The following is a 19,735-nucleotide window of genomic DNA, read 5'->3' as shown; positions in this document are numbered from 1 at the left end:
AAGAAAATGATCCCGAAGGGAGAGAAAAGTTGTTACTCGTAACTGGCCTCACACCCCATTCCCCTTTCCCTCCCCCTCACCGCCGGTCCCTGTTGCATAGCATATAGGTCGATCTTGCGCTTATCGCGCTCGTCGCGGACGACACGGCCGGGGAATGAAGCTTTCGCTCTCTCTCTCTCTCTCTCTCTCTCTCTCTCTCTCTCTCTCTCTCTCTCTGTCTCTCTCTCTCTCTCTCTCTCTCTCTCTCTCTCTCTCTCTCTCTCTCTCTCTCTCGCTCTCTCGCTCTCTCTCTCTCTCTCTCTCTCTCTCTCTCTCTCTCTCGCTCTATCTGAAGATGCGGTGACACGACAATGCGGACGCGATAACGGGGGTGAATTACCACGGGTGAAGACCGTTCGCGCCCTGATTAGCCCGATTGTCCATCGGCGAATATATCCTACGCGCCTACGCGCCGCACTATATATAGGGCGATGGTTCTCCCTTCTCCTGGCCAGCCGAGCGTTATCGATTGTTACGAGCACCCCGAAGCCAGAACCGTAACTAGAGAATTACGGCGCCTACGGTGAATTATTCTCGACGAGGGCGCACGAGGACGACGAGACGATGGGGCTGATTTTTCGGCCGTATCGAAAGCCGATGGAGAAACCGCGAAAATTTCCTCAGGATCGTCTCGAGGAGAGCGAGCCTGAAAGGGAACATCAGCGCGACTTGTCGGCGGGACGCAACTAGCCGTACTAGCGTAAGGGTGAAAACTCGGTCGCGTTTTACCTCGCTTTTTTTATCATCTCCCCGACATGGGGGGGGGGGGGATCGACGGGTAAGACGGATTTCGCACACGAGTCGATGTCGCGAGATATTTCGTTGTCATGATTGAGAGTAAGACGCGATTCTTATCGCGCGGCAGGTCGCGGCACATCGCTCGTAGCGGAAAACCGTGTGTTCGCCATGGCTCAGTTACGGCTCTGACCTTACCGTTTGATAACGCGCTAAATGTGCACTTTCCGTGCGCGAGAGCGTGCGTCCACATCTGCAACTCACCACCGGCTGCGCCAGTCGCACGTTGGCCGATGACGGATGCGCACAGGCTGACAGCTAACGTGCCTCCGACGCGGACGGCGGCACGCTATTTCGAGGTAAGTACGTTCGAAATCCTATATCTGTACCTGTCTCGTCCTGCCGGCTCGATAGGACAATCGGACCTCCCGGAGCGAGAGACATCCACTTTCGAGGATTCTCGGCAAAGCCTTCGCAGATCTGTGTGAGAAGTAGGACCGGCGAAGTCGCGTTCTTCAGTTCCTCGAGAGATTGAATTAAGAAGAGCAAGTTCCCTCAAGGTATTTTATCACGCGTCCTTCCGAGGTGCTAGCGCGTGCGAGAACATTTGGCATTTTTGCCCCAACTATCGATTGAAAGTAAAATTGCGAGTTTGATGATTGAAGTCGAAATATGCAGGGAGTGGACGGCAGAGATTTAGCGAATCTCGATTTTCAGTTACATTCTCCCGATTTATGTAATATAATTATATGCGTTTCAATATATATTATATATGCATCCATTTTTATATAGTAAATGTGGAAAGTGATGTTTCTAAGAGAAAAATAAAGGAAATGTGGAAGAGAAAGTCATTTTTCTACACGTTATATTTGTGCAAATTCTCTTGTATGTTCCTTCTTTTCACTTTTTGCCGGATGTACAACCGAGATATGAGAGAACATGAGGACTCGATACCGGTACACGCCGCGGTTCGCTAAGTGCGATCACCGTAATGCCGATGTTTGAGTTTTCGTCCGGCACACCGCGTGCACCAGTTGCGTTTTCGCACGTTGTCCATGAGCGAGCTTCCCATCCTGTCGACGTCCACGATATAAGACACTGTAACGTCTTTCAGACATCGTGAAAGATATCGATGCGGCCGTGTCGGTGTCGATGAAGGAGACGGATGCTGCGGTATAATGGCATCCAGGAGGCCGACGAAGTACGACGATTCGTAAAATCACGATGGAACTGTGCAAAGGGTCCTGGAAGGTCATAATCCTCGTCTGCGTGTTCGCCGTCTACCTGTGGATGTTCTTCGTCGATTACTCGCACACGCTGTCGCAGAAGATGGCTCTGCAGAGGACGCGGGTCTCCGTGTCGGCGAGGAACGTCCTGCACCAGGATGCCGAACAGTCGAAAGGCAAGGAGGTGTCGTCCGTGGACGACGGAGCGGCCTCGAGAATCACGAAATCGCAGTCGACGTCACCGCGAAACCCGAACGACACGTTCAAGGGCAGCTTGTCCACGTCGAAGTACCAGACCTTGAAGCAGCAAGGTCTGATACCCAGCAGACAATTGCCAACCGCTCTGATAATCGGCGTGAAGAAAGGCGGCACCAGAGCTCTCCTGGAATTCCTGAGACTGCATCCTGCTATCCGCGCCGCCGGCTCGGAAGTCCACTTCTTCGATCACCACTATGTCAAAGGATTCCGCTGGTACAGGTGTGTACGGCGAGTCACTTCTACAACTGATACCACCAGTCGCCTCTGTCTAAATTCTACTGAAAGAATCTCGCAGTTTTGAAATTTTACAGTCTCCTCTGTTTAAGCTTGGTCAAATCGAGTTAATAGACCAGATCACCTGGACAATTAAAAATGCTTCAAACAACAAAGTTACACTCTCCGTACAAAAGGATCATAGAATTTTATGCGAGGATTTAGTAAAATGAGCGAATTTGCGAATGATCCTCGAGAGAGCGACATGTGCTCACACGTGAGTACAAGCGCGTCTAATAATTTCTCTTCCAAGCAGACGCAGAATGCCTCCGACGATGGTCGGCCAGATCACCATGGAGAAGACGCCGTCGTATTTCGTGACGAGCGAGGTGCCGAAGCGGGTGAAGCACATGAATCCGGGAATGAAACTGATCGTCGTGGTGCGGGACCCGGTGACCCGGGCGATATCCGATTACACGCAGGTGAAGAGCAAGCGCGTGAAGATGCCGCGGTTTGAGGACCTTGCTTTCCTCAACGGCTCGCGGATCGTCGACACGTCCTGGGTGCCGCTGAAGATCGGGGTCTACGTGCGGCACCTGGAGAGGTGGCTGCAGTACTTCCCGCTGTCGCAGTTCTTGTTCGTGTCGGGCGAACGTCTGATCGCCGACCCCGTGATGGAGGTCACCAGGGTGCAGGACTTCCTGGGCCTGAAGCGGGTGATATGCGAGAAACACTTCTACTTCAACGCCACCAAAGGCTTCCCTTGCTTGCTCAAGTCGGAGGAACGTGCGACGCCGCACTGCCTCGGTACGACGACTCGGACATTTCTCCACCGTTCTCCAGAAGAGGAACGCGAGTCGCCGAGATATTGATTCTCTTCGGCTCGCGACCTCCTCAATTTTATTCTCTATACGTTCGATCAAACTGGATATGGAAAAATGGATATTTCCGCATCCTAATTTTGAGTTACTTCCGCGTACACTGAGAAAAAATTGCATTAAAATTAAATAAATATTTGCTCGAATACGATTGTGAATATATTTATCTAAACTAAGCAATTATTTTCTAAAATTTAAGAAAAAAGTTTACATTCAGAGAGAGAACCTCCGTATTTCATTTTAGAAATTAGTCGCTTAATTTGAATAAATGTATTCACAGTCGTATTCGAGGAAATATTCGTTCAATTTTAATACAATTTCTTCTTTTTTCTCAGTGCAAGATATTTCACGTAGTGTAATCGAACAATGCTCGATATATTGTTAATTAACGGACCATTCGCTTACTTTGCAGGAAAGAACAAAGGTCGCAGTCATCCTTATATCGATCCCATGGCGGTTCAACGTCTGCGTGATTTTTATCGGCCGTTCAATCAGCGTTTCTATCAGCTGGCGGGTATGGATTTCGGCTGGTTCTGAAACCCGCGCGGTATCGCATATGAAATAAATACATATCGTAAGTAGGGAAAACTGAACGGAGTCAATTTTCGTCGTTTATATCTCGAGTATCTCGCAGTATCTATTGCACCTGAATATCCATAAGCTGGTCAGATAGGAATACCATGCATATTAACAGTCATATTCAAGACGTTTAGCGTCCCACAATGTTTGGGCGAATCGTGTTACGGATTCGGTTTATAATCGAGTGAATCTCATCGTCTGCCGATGTTGCTCGGCAACGAGCGACTGATTTACGCTGTTAATCCAGCCTTTCGTGGCGCGCGTTGCGATGCGTTAACGCTTGCAAGAGTTACTCGTTACTTTTCGCTTGTTGTTACAGATTAGTCGTTTACGACAGTCTGAGTCATTTACTGGCAGTAAGTTCGCGTAAAGATTCGGTTGCGAGGTAAGCAAGGTTCTATCAAGGGAACTGCATTTACGTGCTGTGGTACAAGTAGGATGAAAGACGGTCGTCGACGCTGTCTTTCAGAGTTATCAATAGCGCACGGTTCCCGTCCCGTCCGAGGTAACTCAACGAAAAACTGCGACATATCTATCTGCTGTAATTATCATAATTATTGTAACGATTACGGTAATCACAGAGAATTACATATCCGAGATACTTCTTTACTCGCTCGAACGGAAAAACCGTCAAGTTTGTATGAATACGTGTGCAATGTGAGAGTGTGCGTGAGAACGGTGAGAGAGTCACGTCTAATTTCTCCGACTTCAAGACGTACTTGTTATTTTTGCTGGATAAGGCAATACGAGCACAATTAATTGTAATTAGTGGCGCTGAATACAAAAATTGACATATCTTCATCGTTGCTCTCTTTGTTATATACTTTGTTATACGCTAGCTTGTTCTTTATTGTGTACCATTAGCTTGTTTTGACATGTTTACACTCTGTCTCTGTATAGGAAACTCGAATGTAATATATTGATAATTCTCTTTATATTGACTTTTAGAGAGAGAGAGAGAGAGAGAGAGAATCGTGTGGACTGTAACCACAGGTGCGATTATTGCAATAGTGTAGAAGAATAGGGGATTAATTGAATGAAGAGAGGGGAGAAATAACGTTTCTTTACCCATATAATTATCACAAATGATTGAGCTTTAATTACATCAATTCTGTTGTATTTCGTGACGAGTACACGTATGAACAATGAAATATCACATTTATTATATTTGTAATCCATACAATAGCAAGCTATAATATGCCGTCCGGCGACTAAATAATGAGACTGATTTTATTAAAAAAAAAAAAAAAAAAAAAAAACAAAAGAAAAGAACAACAAAAAGAATTGCGATGATTACGTTTGATATCAGTTTATTTTATTTCTTCAACATGTATCCCTCCAGCTTCGAGTAGCATGTTCGATCAACACTTGGAACGACGACGGAGATCTTCCTGGCTTCCAGATAGAGCGACATGAAATTCTGAACGTTCTCGACGTCTCTGAAATGTCTCTCTTTCAGCGGTATTTTCAGTTTCGGAAGTAGAAAATAGTCGCAGGGCGCCAAGTCGGATGAAAACGGCGAGTACACAGATTTGTTTCTGCGCTAAAAGCTCAGCACCTGGATCGTCTTGTGAGCCAGCGTGTTGCTGTCTCACAAGGAATCAGCCGTCCGGCTCGTAATATTCAAGCCTTCTGCGAGTAATTTGTTTCTACAGATGTTCCAAAGCGGTCAGATAAATGGCGCCGATGAAGCTTACGTCACTTGGCATGAATTCTTGATGGATGATACCTTTACTGTCATAAAAACATAATCAACAGCATCTTGATGTTAATTCGATGCGGAACTTTTTGCGGATCTCCGTCGACTTTGACTCGCCAGTCTTGCGTTTCACCTCAAAGTCATACTGGAAGCATCAGGTTTCATCGTCGATCAATCGATCGAATATATGCAGGAACTTGGGGTTTTTCAGAAAAGCTCTGATAATGTCTTGCCACAATTTTCCCCGGAATCATATCGGCAAGCAGAAAACCGTCGGAACAGCAACGTACGAAGATCTCGGCCCTCTCTCGCTCAAGTTGTTATCGCGTAATTTTCTTGTTGGACGTCAGGTATCAGCTGTACCATCGCGAATGCGACAACGCACCCGCGCTCTTTATCCACGCGCAAGATCTCCGATCGCTAGTCGCTCGCCAGCAGGTCCTGCTGCTCCAGGTGATTTTAGTCGAAGATAGGCGAGGTTCGAGGAAGACGGACGATTGAGAGGGCCGCATGAAGAGTGACGACTATCGAACAAATAAAATGAACAAATAAAAAAAAGAAGAAGATTGTTCGGGAGTTCGATTAATTTCAGTCTTTAAATTCGATCGAATTCTTGCGATTCGGCCGAATATTCTCGGCGCTGTCGGATACAACATAGGTTGATCGAAATCGTGAAGAGAAATCGATTCCAATCAAATATAAACATCCGAACAATAGCTGGCGAGCCAATGGTGGATCTATTATATTTCGAATTATGTTTATCTCTTCCTCGTCACGAAACAATTGGGTGTTTCCAGAAAGTTTTACCGCTGATATCGCGCCGAGAATATAGTGGCTGATCGCCAAGGGATTCGGCATGTGCGCTTATGAACGGCCATCGAACACATTGTGTACGTGGTTGATTAATCTCGACGCCTGATTCTACGGGTCAGGTCCTCGTCCTACATTGTCGGACCCGCGAACTACTCCATTATTGCGACGTGCGGCGCCGGTTTTCGCTTACGGCCGGAATTCATCTGTGTTCTTTGTATTTGGTTTTTTTTGTAATATCGAGTTACTGCCGCGCTCTCACTCCGCGCTGACCGTCGCCATGCTCGCGATCGCCTGTTCGCCCGCGGCAGGACCATCCGGCGTTCGCGAGGAAGATTTCCGTCGGTTCGGCGGTGACATCTCACCGGCCCAGAAGATCTCCGGTCGCGGAGTAGCGCGAACCCGCTCGGGCGACTCAAGATCTCCGTTCGCGCGGCAATCTATGGTGCAATTAAAGGGTGGAAAAGTATTTCGCGCCTTCATTTGGATCCTTTCTTGGCCATCTGTTCCTCCAGCCTCTGCTTCATTTACACGTTGCTCTATCGATCTCGTTGCTCAGCGCTGAGCGATACCGGCGCACAGTGGGCCAGAATTCCAGAAAAGTGTCAAAAAATACATTTTTTGACTGTTTCTAAATTTAAACAAATACATGTCTATTTGATAATATTAATGTCAAACTGATGAAATGTAACATGATTTTCCTCTTAGACATATATTAAGGTCGCAAGATATTCACAAAGTTGACGTCTTTAACAAATGCCATCGATTGCCATATTTAACTGATACAAAAAATATTTTTATCGAATAAAACAAGCTATAAAATAGACATGAATAATAATCGTTATTATATAAGGAAATTCTATGACTCTTCCTCTTTCTAATAGTATATAATAAATTATAAAAAAATAATTTTATTACCATATAATAACGCATCAAAACTTAGTTCGCTTGCACGAACATATCAATGCTATCTTTCAGAGCATATTGATTTTTGAGAACGTACTCGTCGTGACTCGTCGATTGGACTTGATCGGTTTTGTAACTGATGCTTTAGTATCCAGAAAAGATCGTCTGCTTTTATCTGCTTTTACGACAGCTAGAACAAAATAATTATTGCAATGTTGGTAGACACGCAATGTCCCGAAAAATAAAAATATTGAAATTTGAAAACTAAGACTATTTATCAACAAATCATAATATTAAATACGAAAGTCTGAGACAAATTATCGATACATACACACACATACATATATATATATATATATATATATATATATATAATAAAAGAAACAGATTTTTTAAACCTTTCGAATACGACTCACACTAACGACTGGTAGTATAAGAATTATGACAATCTCCTTAAGCCATGTAAAATTCTTATCCTTAAACTGTATTATATTTCTTTGAGAAGATTACTACCACTCATTATATTCAAAAGCAAACTTGCAAGCATAATAATAATTATTATTATAATTATTATTATTACTATTATTATTTATAATTCTATAATCATATTCTATAATTATAATTCTATAATCATAATAAAATTAACGATATTCAATGATTAAATGATATTAATGACATGTATTTGTTTAAATCCAGAAAACAGTCGAAAAATGTATTTTTTTACACTTTTCTGGAATTCTGGCCCACTGTGCGGCGATCGCGGCGCGGTCGATCGAGCGGGAAGATCGCGCTAGCAAACAAAGATACTTATTTGCGATACGATATAAGGAAAGGGAAATAAAAGAAATAGGAACTCAACGAATGTGGTTAGTCCAACCAAAACATCAAAGATTACGGCTTATCCCGCCAAACGCGCGCTCGACTCGATCTGACAAGAATAATATTATAGAATAGACTAGTGGACGTAAGGTAAACGTACCGAATTATGCCACTTTAGCTTATTCTATGTATGTAATAAAACACAGTTGAGTAAAAGTGTCTAAAAATTGCCGGAAGGAAGTCGTGATAGTGTTAAATAGCTCCGCTAAAGTGTATGAAAAAAAAAAAATATATATATATATGTATAATGTAATTTTCCATAAAAATCAGTTTCAAAAGTCTATATCAAAGACCTGTCACTTTTGACTATTTTCGACTGAATTTTAAATGATTACTAACCTATGAAGTGACATTTATAATATGTACTTTATAATATGATAAAATGAAATATTTTTGGTTCACACATTTACACTTAATTCACAGTTCACACAGTTCACACTTAATTCTTTTATATAAATAAATAATCTTATTTATTTTTAATTTGTATGTGTGTTTTCACTAATTTACAATAATAACTTTTAATAAGATTCATAGTCTTACCTAATATCACTTTATTTTTTCAAAAATATATAGTTTCAAAAATCAGTCTTTGTTTAACATGGCGTAATTTACCTTAATGCACGCACACGACAATTATTCTTTACATACTACTGTGATCAAAAAATATCTGAACTTAATTTTTAAAAATCAAAATTACAATTCAATCAAAATTCTTATAGTCTCCTTCAAAATAGTCCCCATTGCTTGCAACGCACATATGCCAGCGTTTGATCCAGTCCTGTTCGGAAACATCGCTCATACGGCAGACAGTATGGCCTTCAATTCATGCAGCGATTTTTCTTTGATGTCTTCGATCGATTCGAAACGCTGTCCGCGAAGTGGTTTTTTCAGTAGGGGGAACAGGAAAAAGTCGCAGGAGGCCATGTCTGGTGAATACGGTGCTTGCGGAGCGGCATTCGTTGACTTTTTTGTCAGAAATTCATGCACAAGTGTCGAGGTATGCATGACGAATGGTGTGTTGTCGTGATGCAAAATCCACGAGTTGTTTCCCCACAATCCCGGTCGTTTCTTATTGCTTCGCGCAAATTCATCGTGACGGACAAGTAGTATTTTGCATTGACTTTTTGACTAGTTAGAAAGAATTCCTGGTGCACAATACCGCGATGAGAACCGTGAGCATAATCTTGACTTTTGACTGCAAACGGCGAACTCTCTTCGGTCTTGCTTCATTTTTCAAACGCCATTTCAATAATTGTTGCTTTGGTTTCGACGTCGTATTGGTAAACCCATGTTTCATCATCAGTTATGATCCGTTTCATGTATGTGCTGTCTCTGGATAAAATTGCCGGAAGGAAGTCGTGATAGTGTTAAATAGCTCCGCTAAAGTGTATGAAAAAAAAAAATCATCTCTCGTGGAAATCATCTCAGACGATACCAACAGTCGATTATCTTTTTGGAGAAAATTCAGGTTTCTCGGAATTAAGCACGATGCGACCCGATTTATGTCCAGTACATTGGACAAAATATGCTGGTACGATCCAAATGATATTCCAGCTTCATCTGCTATCTCCCGAGCAGGAATCAAATACGACAATTTTTTATGATATGACATGATTAGGCAAGCCATAAGAAGACATTATGAGTGGTCCTTATCCGGTGGGAATGTGGTAATTGTCTTGCAATATTTTCCGGATTATACCCTGACCAGCGATGACGTCATTATTTGGATGCCTGATTTGGTCCTGATGGACATTTGATCAGGTTTCTCGATTTCAAGCAATTTCAGGGCATTATGCAGCAGTGCGTTTCACTCCTTATTACGTGCCGGATCCGATAAAGTTATCCGGACCCTAGTTGAAATTTGGAAGCCAGATGGGGTTTTAATACGACTATGGGGCGATGTTCTGCTCAGGCTCTCGCACAGTCAATCGACGGTTTTAGAGCACCAATTCTTTCACTTTCTCAATGTGAGCGTCATCCGTTGACGTTGATGGTCTTCCAGAGCGTGGGTCATCTTCAACGGATTCTCGTCCTTCTTGAAACTTCTTAAACTTCTCAAACGTACTTGTTTTCGATAAACAATAATCGTCATAAGCTTTTCGCAACATTTTGAATGCGTTTGTGAACGAAATTTCGTTCGCAACACAAAATTTCAAACAAATCCTTTGCTCCATATTTTTCGACATCGTAAAAATCGCCGTGCACAACAATCTTCACTGACATAAACAACTGCCACTTTCAAACGGCTTGAAGGAACGCCATGATTTTTTCACCAAATGTGGAGGACATGTGTACCGACTTAAGAAAGCAAACGGATTTGATTTACAGTTTACCCGCAGTTTTTAAAAAATAAAGTTCGGATACTTTTTGATCACAGTAATAGACAGTGTGGCAGTACATAGACTCCGGCTATTTCGTTACTTGGCGCGGATACTTGACGCCTTACCGACCTCGTTTAACCCTTTCGATAATACCGTTGACTATAGTCACTCATCATCGTACACTCACTGTGTCCTACGGGTGATTATAATCACCTATCATCGAAATTATATTATTAAACAATTTTTTAAATCTGAATAATTTAAAATATATTACATTGTAATGTCTTATCCTTTTTATAAACAATTTATCTATAATTTACATTATTCTACCGAATATCAAATGTTATACCCATTCCACGGTAAAATGTACGTTGCAACTGGCTCATATCATAGAATCTCATTCGCGACTCGAGTATCTATATATATATATATATAGCGGAAGCATACTCGCGAAAGATATAGCCATATCGAAAGGGTTAAGCCCTTCGCTAGTTTCGCTCGTTTCTCTCACTCCGCTCTTTTATTCGCTCCGCTCGCTTTACTCGTTTCTCTCACTCCGTTCTTTCGCTCGTTTCTCTTACTCCGTTCTTTCGGTCATTTCTCTCACTCCGCTCCTTCACTCGCATCGCCGCTCGCTTCGCTCGTTTCTCTCACTTCATTCTTTCGCTCGCAAGTCACCGGACCACATCGGATACCGCGCAGTTCGATATTGCTGTTGATCGACTCCTTTATATACCTAATCTCTCCACTGGGGAAATGAATTTCTCTCGGCGGTTTTTGGTCATGATAGGTCAGCCTAACTTCGTCGCAATCGCACGCACTTCCATACCGAAGATAGTTTGACTCGTCCAAGTAACGACTAAACTGCTAATTTGTCGTTGTCCTACTAAAACGGTAAAATATTCTATTATCGTACAACCTATACACAAGCAAAGCGGAAGTGACTTTCGTTTCGTCAGTTGATTGATTTGTCGAAGAACTGGCAAGGGTGTACCTGGTCTACTGACGACGGCGCTCTCTCGACGGGGATCGTCGTCGACGCTCCGCAGGTTTGCTTACTTGCAATGATGACTTAGCGATATGTCTACTATCTGACAGGAAATGGTAATACACAGGTTGTCGATTGCGGATGAGCGGACGCGATTTTCCCGCGGAAGAACGATAGATTTCACGCGAAGTCCCATTCCCACTCGGCAAGTCCAGATCGTCTGAAAAAAGCGATCGGTGTCTGTGTGATAACGGTCCGAATGATGTATGTAAATCCTTATTGGGCGACCGCTGCTCCTCCGAGGACTCTCGGTCTCGCGACGGCGACCGATGTGTACGCGAATTATCCTTCGTCTTAGCGGAAATTTTGATTGTATACTCCGGTTGAATTCTAATCGGTGCGTCCTAGCTCAACGGGTCTTCTTCTTCCGCTGCGCTAACGACAGTTCGAGCCGACCGCGGTGGCGACCGGTAAGCGAATTAGGGATACGTGGAGTGCTCGGGTGGCAGAGACACAGGATATTCAGAAGTCGCAGCGATCGCCAGAAATCGCTCGACTCTGATCGCGATAAGTTCAAAAATGACAAAATCACTAAAATCGCGACGATCGATTATGAGTTCGATTAAATCGCAGCAATACATTTCGATAAGCAATATCCAATTGTTGAGCTAACCGCCATTCCGGCGGATTCAGTCTGTTGGAGAACGCGAGTAAACACGTAATGTAATCGGCGACCGGCTCATGTTTACTCTGCATGAGGTGTAAGATTTCGTTACTCAATTATGGGCTCGCGACACTAAAACGTGCTAAAAATGCCTTCTCGAAATTGTCCCACGAGCGAAATTGTTTGCTCTCAAACCAATAAGCCGTGATTGCCATTAATAAAAACGGTAAACTGTGCAAAATGTTCTCGTCCGCCGTCGGAGCGAGGGCTCAAGCGTATTCGATTTTTCGTATAAACCCGTACGCGTCATCTCCTCTCGTTCCTGAGAACGATAAATTCCAGACCCACAAAATCTTACACAATTTATACGCAGACGGTTCGCCTTCCCGCGACCGATCTTGCGGTCGCCTCGCGTCCTCTCTCGAGGATGACGATCGCGAATGGATCATCTCCCTTCCTGGCAATGCTGCATCACATCTGGATGATTCTCGGTTTCTGGAGGCAGAGACCGAGCGCAATAGTCGCACTTCAGGGTTCGCTCCGTCATCTCCACATACATTGTCGGTAGCGATATTTCGGTATCGATAGCGGTTCTCCCCCGTCAGAGGTGCTCCCGTAAGGCGTCCAGGATTCGGAGCCGAGGCGGAACCGAATTTTTCTCGAAAGTCTCGGTCATATTGTTTTAACCGATCATGTAAAGCCGAACAGGTTCCCGTTGTCAGGATTTCCAAACGCTCGCACTCAGCTCTCAGCTGATCGAGGGATAGAGTGTCTAGCCAATGATCTAGTTCTTGGATGTAATCCACATTTGTAACAACCGCGGGAGACACCGCGACCTGCCATTGTTTAACAAAGTAATGATACATCGCGAAAAGTAAAGATCGCAAAAGATTACGCCAAAACAAAACGAAAAATATAATTGGACAAAATCACCCGGTAGACTACTTGGTACTTCCAGGTACCAACCATGCTCTGCCTTCTCCCCGCGCGAAGCCTGAACGCACGCTGCACTCACTCACCCTTATTCGTCTTATTGCGCCTTACTACGTTGCGTACTACGAAGACGACCCCGCACTCTTTATCGAAATAATATTTCAAGCCAGTATTTCGGCAGGAGAATGTCTTGCTTCAAAGCGAAAGATAGAGAATTGGACGATACGATATAAGACAAACACAAGATGTTTACGTAGACATCCGAGCATCCGCTACTTAATCCGGGAGTTCTTGCGCCTATTTCTTTAGCGTCGATTTTCACGTGGGGTTAGTTCATCCCCCACATAAAGGTCGTTATTATTAACAAAGTATAATATATTGTCGACTGTGATATGGCTTATTATTATTCAAGGACATTGTAAATATAGATGCGTTTATCATTTCTCGAAAACAATTAAACAAAATGGCAAAAAATATGTAAGAAATAAAATAAGAGCATAAAACGCCTTGTTATGATAGTATGTCAAATAAATGAGAATATCAATTAAAATACGCTATTGTACTGCCTTTTTTTCGATGGAATCTCATATTTAAAAGTTTATACAGAATAATTCTAATAATTATACAGAATACTTCAAACAGATTGTAATTATATTAAATAATATTTATTTTATAAGACTGTAAAGTAAGGCTGTGTCGCGGTCTTACCGTCGTCGGGGCAGAATCACGCTGGCCACTCGTCGATCTATGTGACTCGGGGGTGACTGGACCGAGTCACATAGATCGACGAGTGGCCAGCGTGATTCTGCCCCGACGACGGTAAGACCGCGACACAGCCTTACTTTACAGTCTTATAAAATAAATATTATTTAATATAATTACAATCTGTTTGAAGTATTCTGTATAATTATTAGAATTATTCTGTATAAACTTTTAAATATGAGATTCCATCGAAAAAAAAGCAGTACAATAGCGTATTTTAATTGATATTCTCATTTATTTGACATACTATCATAACAAGGCGTTTTATGCTCTTATTTTATTTCTTACATATTTTTTGCCATTTTGTTTAATTGTTTTCGAGAAATGATGAATGCGTCTATATTTACAATGTCCTCGAATAATAATAAGCTATAACACAGTTGATAATATATTATACTTTGTTAATAATAACGACCTTTTTGTGGGGGATGAGCTGACCCCACGTAAAAATCGACGCGTGCGCGACTTTTCAAACGACTTGTCATCACTGCTCCGGGTGATTTTAGTCGGGTGATTTTTAGTCGGAGATGGGCGTGGTTCAGGGAAAACGGACGATTGAGAGGGAAGCACTGAGAATGACGACTATCGATTAACCATGGACCTAAGAATCTATGGACGGAGTACAAAGTAAGCTTTATGGCAAGGGGGTTGGGAAATTTGCAATAAGGGGAGTGAGAGTACTCTCCTTCTTTCTTCGCCTTTTGTTTCTTTCTACAATAGGACACCGTCGGCTAATGAACGAATTTGACCGAAAATATCCGAAGCTTAAGATATATAGTCAATAAACATGTCAAAGAGACTGAGCTTCGAAGTCTTTTATTAAGCTTATTGTGAATGAAAAGAAAGTTCTGTGTTTTTTTCTTTGACAATGCCATCCTGCATAATTTCGAGCTGTACTAATCGGACCGATCCGAAAAGAAAAAAAGCCTCGCAGATCGAACTGGAGTATTTTAGAAGAATTTAATTTCACAAGTACGTAATATCGTTTGATTTTTAACTTTATTTCGTTTATAAACATTGTGAAACGTAGTTATATTTAAAGTAAGTTTAGATGTTTAGCGTATGTTAATGTTAATTATGTTAAATATACATCTATATTTCATTAAATTAACGACTAGAAACAATTCAAATTACGTATCTTAATTCCGAAGTTAACGAATATAACATATATAAGTCTTTCGGAAATCATCGTGTGTGTGGCAGACCCGACAACACCCGACGGTGTCCTATTGTAGAAAGAGACAGCACTATAGAGACCTCCCTTACCGCATATTTCCCAACCTATATGCTTTGCGCTCCGTCCACAGATTCTTAAGTCCATGCGATTAACAAATAAAAAAAGAAACACTCGTATTCATAGTCAGGCCTTATATTTAAGGCTTCCTTAAGTTTATCTTCAGATGATCTGTAACTAATAAAATAATCCGTGCAACATCTAAAGATAGATACGGATAAAAGAGATACTTATTTGCGATACGACATAACAAAAGGAAAATAAAAGAAATAAGAACTCGACGAGTGTGGTTGGTCCAACCAAAATAACACCAAAGATTGCGGTTTACCCCGCCAACCACGCGCTCGACTCGATCTGACAAGAATAATATAGAATAGACTATCGGACGTAATGCATGCACGCGACAATTATTCTTTATATACACACAGTGTGACAATACATAGATTCCGGCCGTTTCGCTACTTGTCGCGAACACGACGCCTTAGCGATCTTGCTTAAGCTCTTCACTAGCTTCGCTTGTTTCTCTCATTCCGCTCTTTCACTCGTTTCTCTCACCCCACTTTTTCGCTCGTTTCTCTCACTCCGCTTTTTCGCTCATTTCTCTCACTCCGCTCTTTCGCTTGCTCCGCTCACTTCGTTCGTTTCACTCTCGCACCGCGCCACGAAGTAATGACAGAGCACGTACCGCGAGCGATGGACCTCGCCCTCCCCTCCCCCCGCGATCCTGGAGCTTGCGAAGGATGCTACACGCGCCGCAGCGCCGATTATTGATTACAACCCTTTCCTGGTGCGCCTTCCTTGCCTAGGACCAAACACGCTGCCCTTCTGCGGGCACGTTGTCCTTTATGCTCTGGGACGAGGGCGAGGTGAGCCATTACGTCACAGTCTTTAGTATATTTGATGCAGTCATAGAGCTGATTATCCGTCAAGATATACGGAGCGAAGCGTTCGCAGATCCTCGCATAAAATTTTGCGTATTGTTTCCTTGTTGACACTATTGTCTTCCGCCATTATTCGCAAGGTGGCACAGCGATTACTTTGGATATGTTTTCGTATTTTTTGGACAAGTATCTCGTTGCAAACCGAGACGAAGCGTCCTGGTTTTTCATCGTCTTCCAGTTCCCGGCCATCTTTCAATCGTGCATACTAGCGAAATATTTGTGCACGGGATAGACATTCCTTTCCATATACTTCGCATCAGTGTTACTTTTATCCATTTTCAGACTGAATTTTATATTTGCCCTTTGTTCCACTGTACTTCTGTGGTCACATTTTCGAAACGTTGACAGTATGAATCAATACAAATGGTAAATAGCAAATACAGTTTTCTTGTTATATGTGGCTAGAGGACTCCTGAGTATCAGTCTGTATAGAGTTCCTATAATAAGAGTTGCGATATAGTGATGATGATTTCTGATTGGTGCCCTATTGCATATAACGAATCATATTTAATTACATTAGTGTGCACTAGTGCAGAACGATTATTTTTAAAAGAACATATCCGTTGTGACAGTATATATATAATTTGATATATGCGATATATAATTATATAAAATACTTTGAAAACTCGAAGTATTTTATATACTCAAAAATACACTGACAAGGAGACGGTCGAAGGTGTCTATATATGCTATATATGCAAAGTCGTATCCGCTTACGTTTATATGGTATGTAAAACGATGCGTATATCATTAGAATTAAGTTTTTATTCGCTTGTAGATAAGATCATGTTATCACTGTTATCAAGCATCACGGTCGCAGCCCAAGGCCGAGTGCGTTTTAAACTTAAGTCCTTCAAAGTGTAAAGAGTGAGGTCGACCTGTATCAAATGATGTGCCTCAATAATCAAAGTGCACGATAACGTTTATCGCTCTCGGAAGCTCTACCAATTCTGTTTATGGACAGAATTCATAGACATGTCTTGACTTTTAAGCCGCTCTTGAGTTTATCCACTGATTTCGTACTTGTTTTATTGGATACGAAATTGCATACGAAGTCACGTTCATATGATATTTAATACGTTGTGTATATCATTAGGAGCTTTTATCAGCTTGTGCAAAAGAAAATACAGAGATATCGAGTACAGCGTACATAAGAAGCGCCTATCTATAACGCAGCGTCTATAGCTCCATGTTATCATCTCTATATTAACCAAATTAATGGCTTCCATTTTCCATTATTATACATGAATGAATTTGGTATTTGATACTCTTTACATTCATCCTAACAAGAATTTAAAAATTTGCGAGGGTAATGAGAAGGGGAAAGGGGGTAAACAAAATTTTGCAATTTTGCAAAATCTGAGTACACAGTTGCAAAGAGTATAAAATTCCCTACAACTTTTATATAAACAATTTTTTCATATGCCTCATACTTTTCGACATATTCGCTAAAAACGAAAACCTCTCTTTTCTTCGAGGGGTGGTTTCACCTCCTAAACCTCGAGATAAGCACATAAAAAAAATATGGGTCTAATATTTTTTGATGCTTTGTAATATATCCGAAGCCCATCCAAATCGGTGAGGGACACTTTCGACCGTCCCCTTGTCAGTGTATTTTTGAGTATATAAAATACTTCGAGTTTTCAAAGTATTTTATATAATTATATATCGCATATATCAAATTATATATATACTGTCACAACAGATATGTTCTTTTAAAAAAAAATCGTTCTGCACTAGTGCACACTAATGTAATTAAATATGATTCGTTATATGCAATAATTAAATGATTCGTTATATGCAATAGGGCACCAATCAGAAATCATCATCACTATGTCGCAACTCTTATTATAGGAACTCTATACGGACTGATACTCAGGAGTCCTCTAGCCACATATAACAAGAAAACTGTATTTGCCATTTGTCATTTGTATTGATTCATACCGTCAACGTTTCGAAAATGTGACCACAGAAGTACAATGGAACAAAGGGCAAATATAAAATTCAGTCTCAAAATGAATAAAAGTAATACTGATGCGAAGTATATGGAAAGAAACATCTATCCCGTGCACAAATATTTCGCTAGTATGCACGATTGAAAGATGGCCGGGAACTGGAAAACGATGAAAAGCCAGGACGTTATATGTAATATTTTTTGCTGGGTTGAGTGCAAAGATATACATCTACATTGAACAGTTTTCGCTATTGCATTATTCTGATACTTATTTTTCTAATATATATTTTGTGTACTTGATGTTTACATGATTCAATGCAAATGTACACATTCACATTCAACATTCACATTATTCACGTTGTTCGTAAGCGTTTGACAGGTATAGAACAGAGTGAGGAAGTACTAATCATGTAAGTTTGACAGTAAACAACTTTTGGAAAATAGTATATGTAACATATCAAAATATTCGTCAGAAAAATATATGATATCAATAACTCTACATATTATGTAATTATTAATTATTTATGCTTATAATATATATTTAACTTACTAATGCAGATATAGGGCCAGAGCACAGACTTTTGCATAACGCACAATACACAACGCATACAGCCCCTTGTACAATGCCAGGCAACAAGCAATAAGAATAAAAATAGAGCAATCACAATCGACTATGACAAGAATAATCTATTGTGATTGGTTTATTTTTAATGTGATTACCTGTTGCTTGGCATTGTGCAAGGGGCTTATGAGAATCAACAAATCAGAGTTCTTCATTTCTGTCCTGAGGAGGGAAATGAAGAACTCTGATTGGTTGATTCTCTTATGCGTTGTGTATTATGCGTTATGCAGAAGTCTGTGCTCATATATTTGCATTCAACGTTCACATGACTTACGTAGTCGTATATGTCATTGGGTCTTAAATATAAGACCTGACTATGAATATCGACCTTAGTCCATACGTCGTACGCCATATTACTTTTGACAGTCTATAGGATAGAGTGAGAGAGGTTTAATGCCATGCAACGTCCTCACTCTATCGTAAACTGCCAACTTCCGGCTTCACTCCCCTCGAGGGAATGCTTGATCTAGTTATATACACAGTCTGTCCCAGATCCAATGAGACTGGTCTAAAAAAATACAAAGCGTTTATTATTTTGATTTTTTATTCTTGTTTATTCAAAACAGTCTCCTTCTGAGTCAATACAGCGCTGGAAACGTTCAACAAATTTTTCGAAACATTTTTTATACTCATCGGCTGGAATGGCCTTTAGTATGGCGGTCGAAGTCTTTTGGATGACCGGGATGGTATCGAAACAATTTCCTTTCATCGCCAATTTCAGTTTGGGAAATAGCCAGAAATCGCACGGAGCCAAATCAGGTGAATACGGTGGATGATCGATAACAATGATGCCTTTTTTGGTCAAGAATTTACGTACCATGATGGCTTTGTGCGATGGTGCATTATCGTGCAACAAAAACCAACTGCCTGGCTCTCGATATTCCGGTCGAACTCGTCGAATTCTGACCCACAATCGTTGTAGAACTCCCAGATAATATTCTGCGTTCATCGTCTGACCTTCTGGAACGAATTCACTGTGAACAATTCCCTTTGAATCGAAGAAAACGGTCAGCATTGTCTTGATTTTGCTCTTCTGAAAGCGTAATTTTTTCTCTTTTGGCTCTTCTGGTGACTTCCATGCCGCACTCTGACAT

At 41.5% G+C, this 19,735-nt stretch overlaps 2 protein-coding genes across 7 annotated transcripts; one reads left to right on the top strand and one right to left on the bottom strand.

Annotated features, from left to right (window-relative positions):
• Nucleotides 1–843: 843 nt before the first annotated feature.
• On the top strand, nucleotides 844–4,724 carry Hs3st-B (Heparan sulfate 3-O sulfotransferase-B). Of its 2 annotated transcripts, XM_025304262.1 has the most exons (5): nucleotides 844–1,133; nucleotides 1,189–1,334; nucleotides 1,889–2,477; nucleotides 2,788–3,278; nucleotides 3,762–4,724. In XM_025304262.1, exons 3-5 carry the CDS (start codon nucleotides 1,999–2,001, stop codon nucleotides 3,884–3,886), a joined length of 1,095 nt encoding a protein of 364 aa, XP_025160047.1. In that variant the 5' UTR covers nucleotides 844–1,133; nucleotides 1,189–1,334; nucleotides 1,889–1,998; the 3' UTR covers nucleotides 3,887–4,724. The 2 variants fall into 2 exon arrangements, with proteins under 2 accessions (XP_025160047.1, XP_011144183.2); XM_011145881.3 differs by lacking the exon at nucleotides 1,189–1,334.
• A 4,505-nt stretch (nucleotides 4,725–9,229) lies between these two features.
• LOC112589774 (uncharacterized) lies at nucleotides 9,230–15,761 on the bottom strand. 5 transcript variants are annotated; one of them, XM_025304266.1, is made up of 3 exons: nucleotides 15,551–15,761; nucleotides 12,554–13,031; nucleotides 9,230–11,751 (listed from the first exon to the last, which is right to left on the bottom strand). In XM_025304266.1, exons 1-3 carry the CDS (start codon nucleotides 15,563–15,565, stop codon nucleotides 11,543–11,545), a joined length of 702 nt encoding a protein of 233 aa, XP_025160051.1. In that variant the 5' UTR covers nucleotides 15,566–15,761; the 3' UTR covers nucleotides 9,230–11,542. The 5 variants fall into 5 exon arrangements, 4 of the variants coding, with proteins under 4 accessions (XP_025160051.1, XP_025160049.1, XP_025160050.1 ...); XM_025304264.1 differs by lacking the exon at nucleotides 15,551–15,761 and having other exon boundaries at nucleotides 9,230–11,429; nucleotides 11,538–11,751; nucleotides 12,554–13,516; XM_025304265.1 differs by lacking the exon at nucleotides 15,551–15,761 and having other exon boundaries at nucleotides 9,230–11,426; nucleotides 11,538–11,751; nucleotides 12,554–13,516.
• Nucleotides 15,762–19,735: the final 3,974 nt, after the last annotated feature.

Source organism: Harpegnathos saltator, unplaced genomic scaffold (assembly GCF_003227715.2).
Source record: "Harpegnathos saltator strain DR-91 unplaced genomic scaffold, Hsal_v8.6 scaffold6, whole genome shotgun sequence".
NCBI classification, from domain to species: domain Eukaryota; kingdom Metazoa; phylum Arthropoda; class Insecta; order Hymenoptera; family Formicidae; genus Harpegnathos; species Harpegnathos saltator.
Note: the sequence above shows the minus strand (reverse complement) of the source record. Positions and strands in the feature narration are given on the sequence as shown.

Excerpts from the sequence above, each read along its gene's own strand:
- Hs3st-B (XM_011145881.3), top strand. The coding sequence starts at position 1,999 with ATGGAACTGTGCAAAGGGTCCTGGAAGGTCATAATCCTCGTCTGCGTG. Across the intron at positions 2,478-2,787 it reads AAAGGATTCCGCTGGTACAG|ACGCAGAATGCCTCCGACGA; the intron begins GTGTGTACGGCG and ends TCTTCCAAGCAG. Across the intron at positions 3,279-3,761 it reads TGCGACGCCGCACTGCCTCG|GAAAGAACAAAGGTCGCAGT; the intron begins GTACGACGACTC and ends CTTACTTTGCAG.
- LOC112589774 (XM_025304263.1), bottom strand. The coding sequence starts at position 13,061 with ATGTATCATTACTTTGTTAAACAATGGCAGGTCGCGGTGTCTCCCGCG. Across the intron at positions 11,752-12,553 it reads ACCGTCTGCGTATAAATTGT|ACGATCTGGACTTGCCGAGT; the intron begins GTAAGATTTTGT and ends CGCTTTTTTCAG.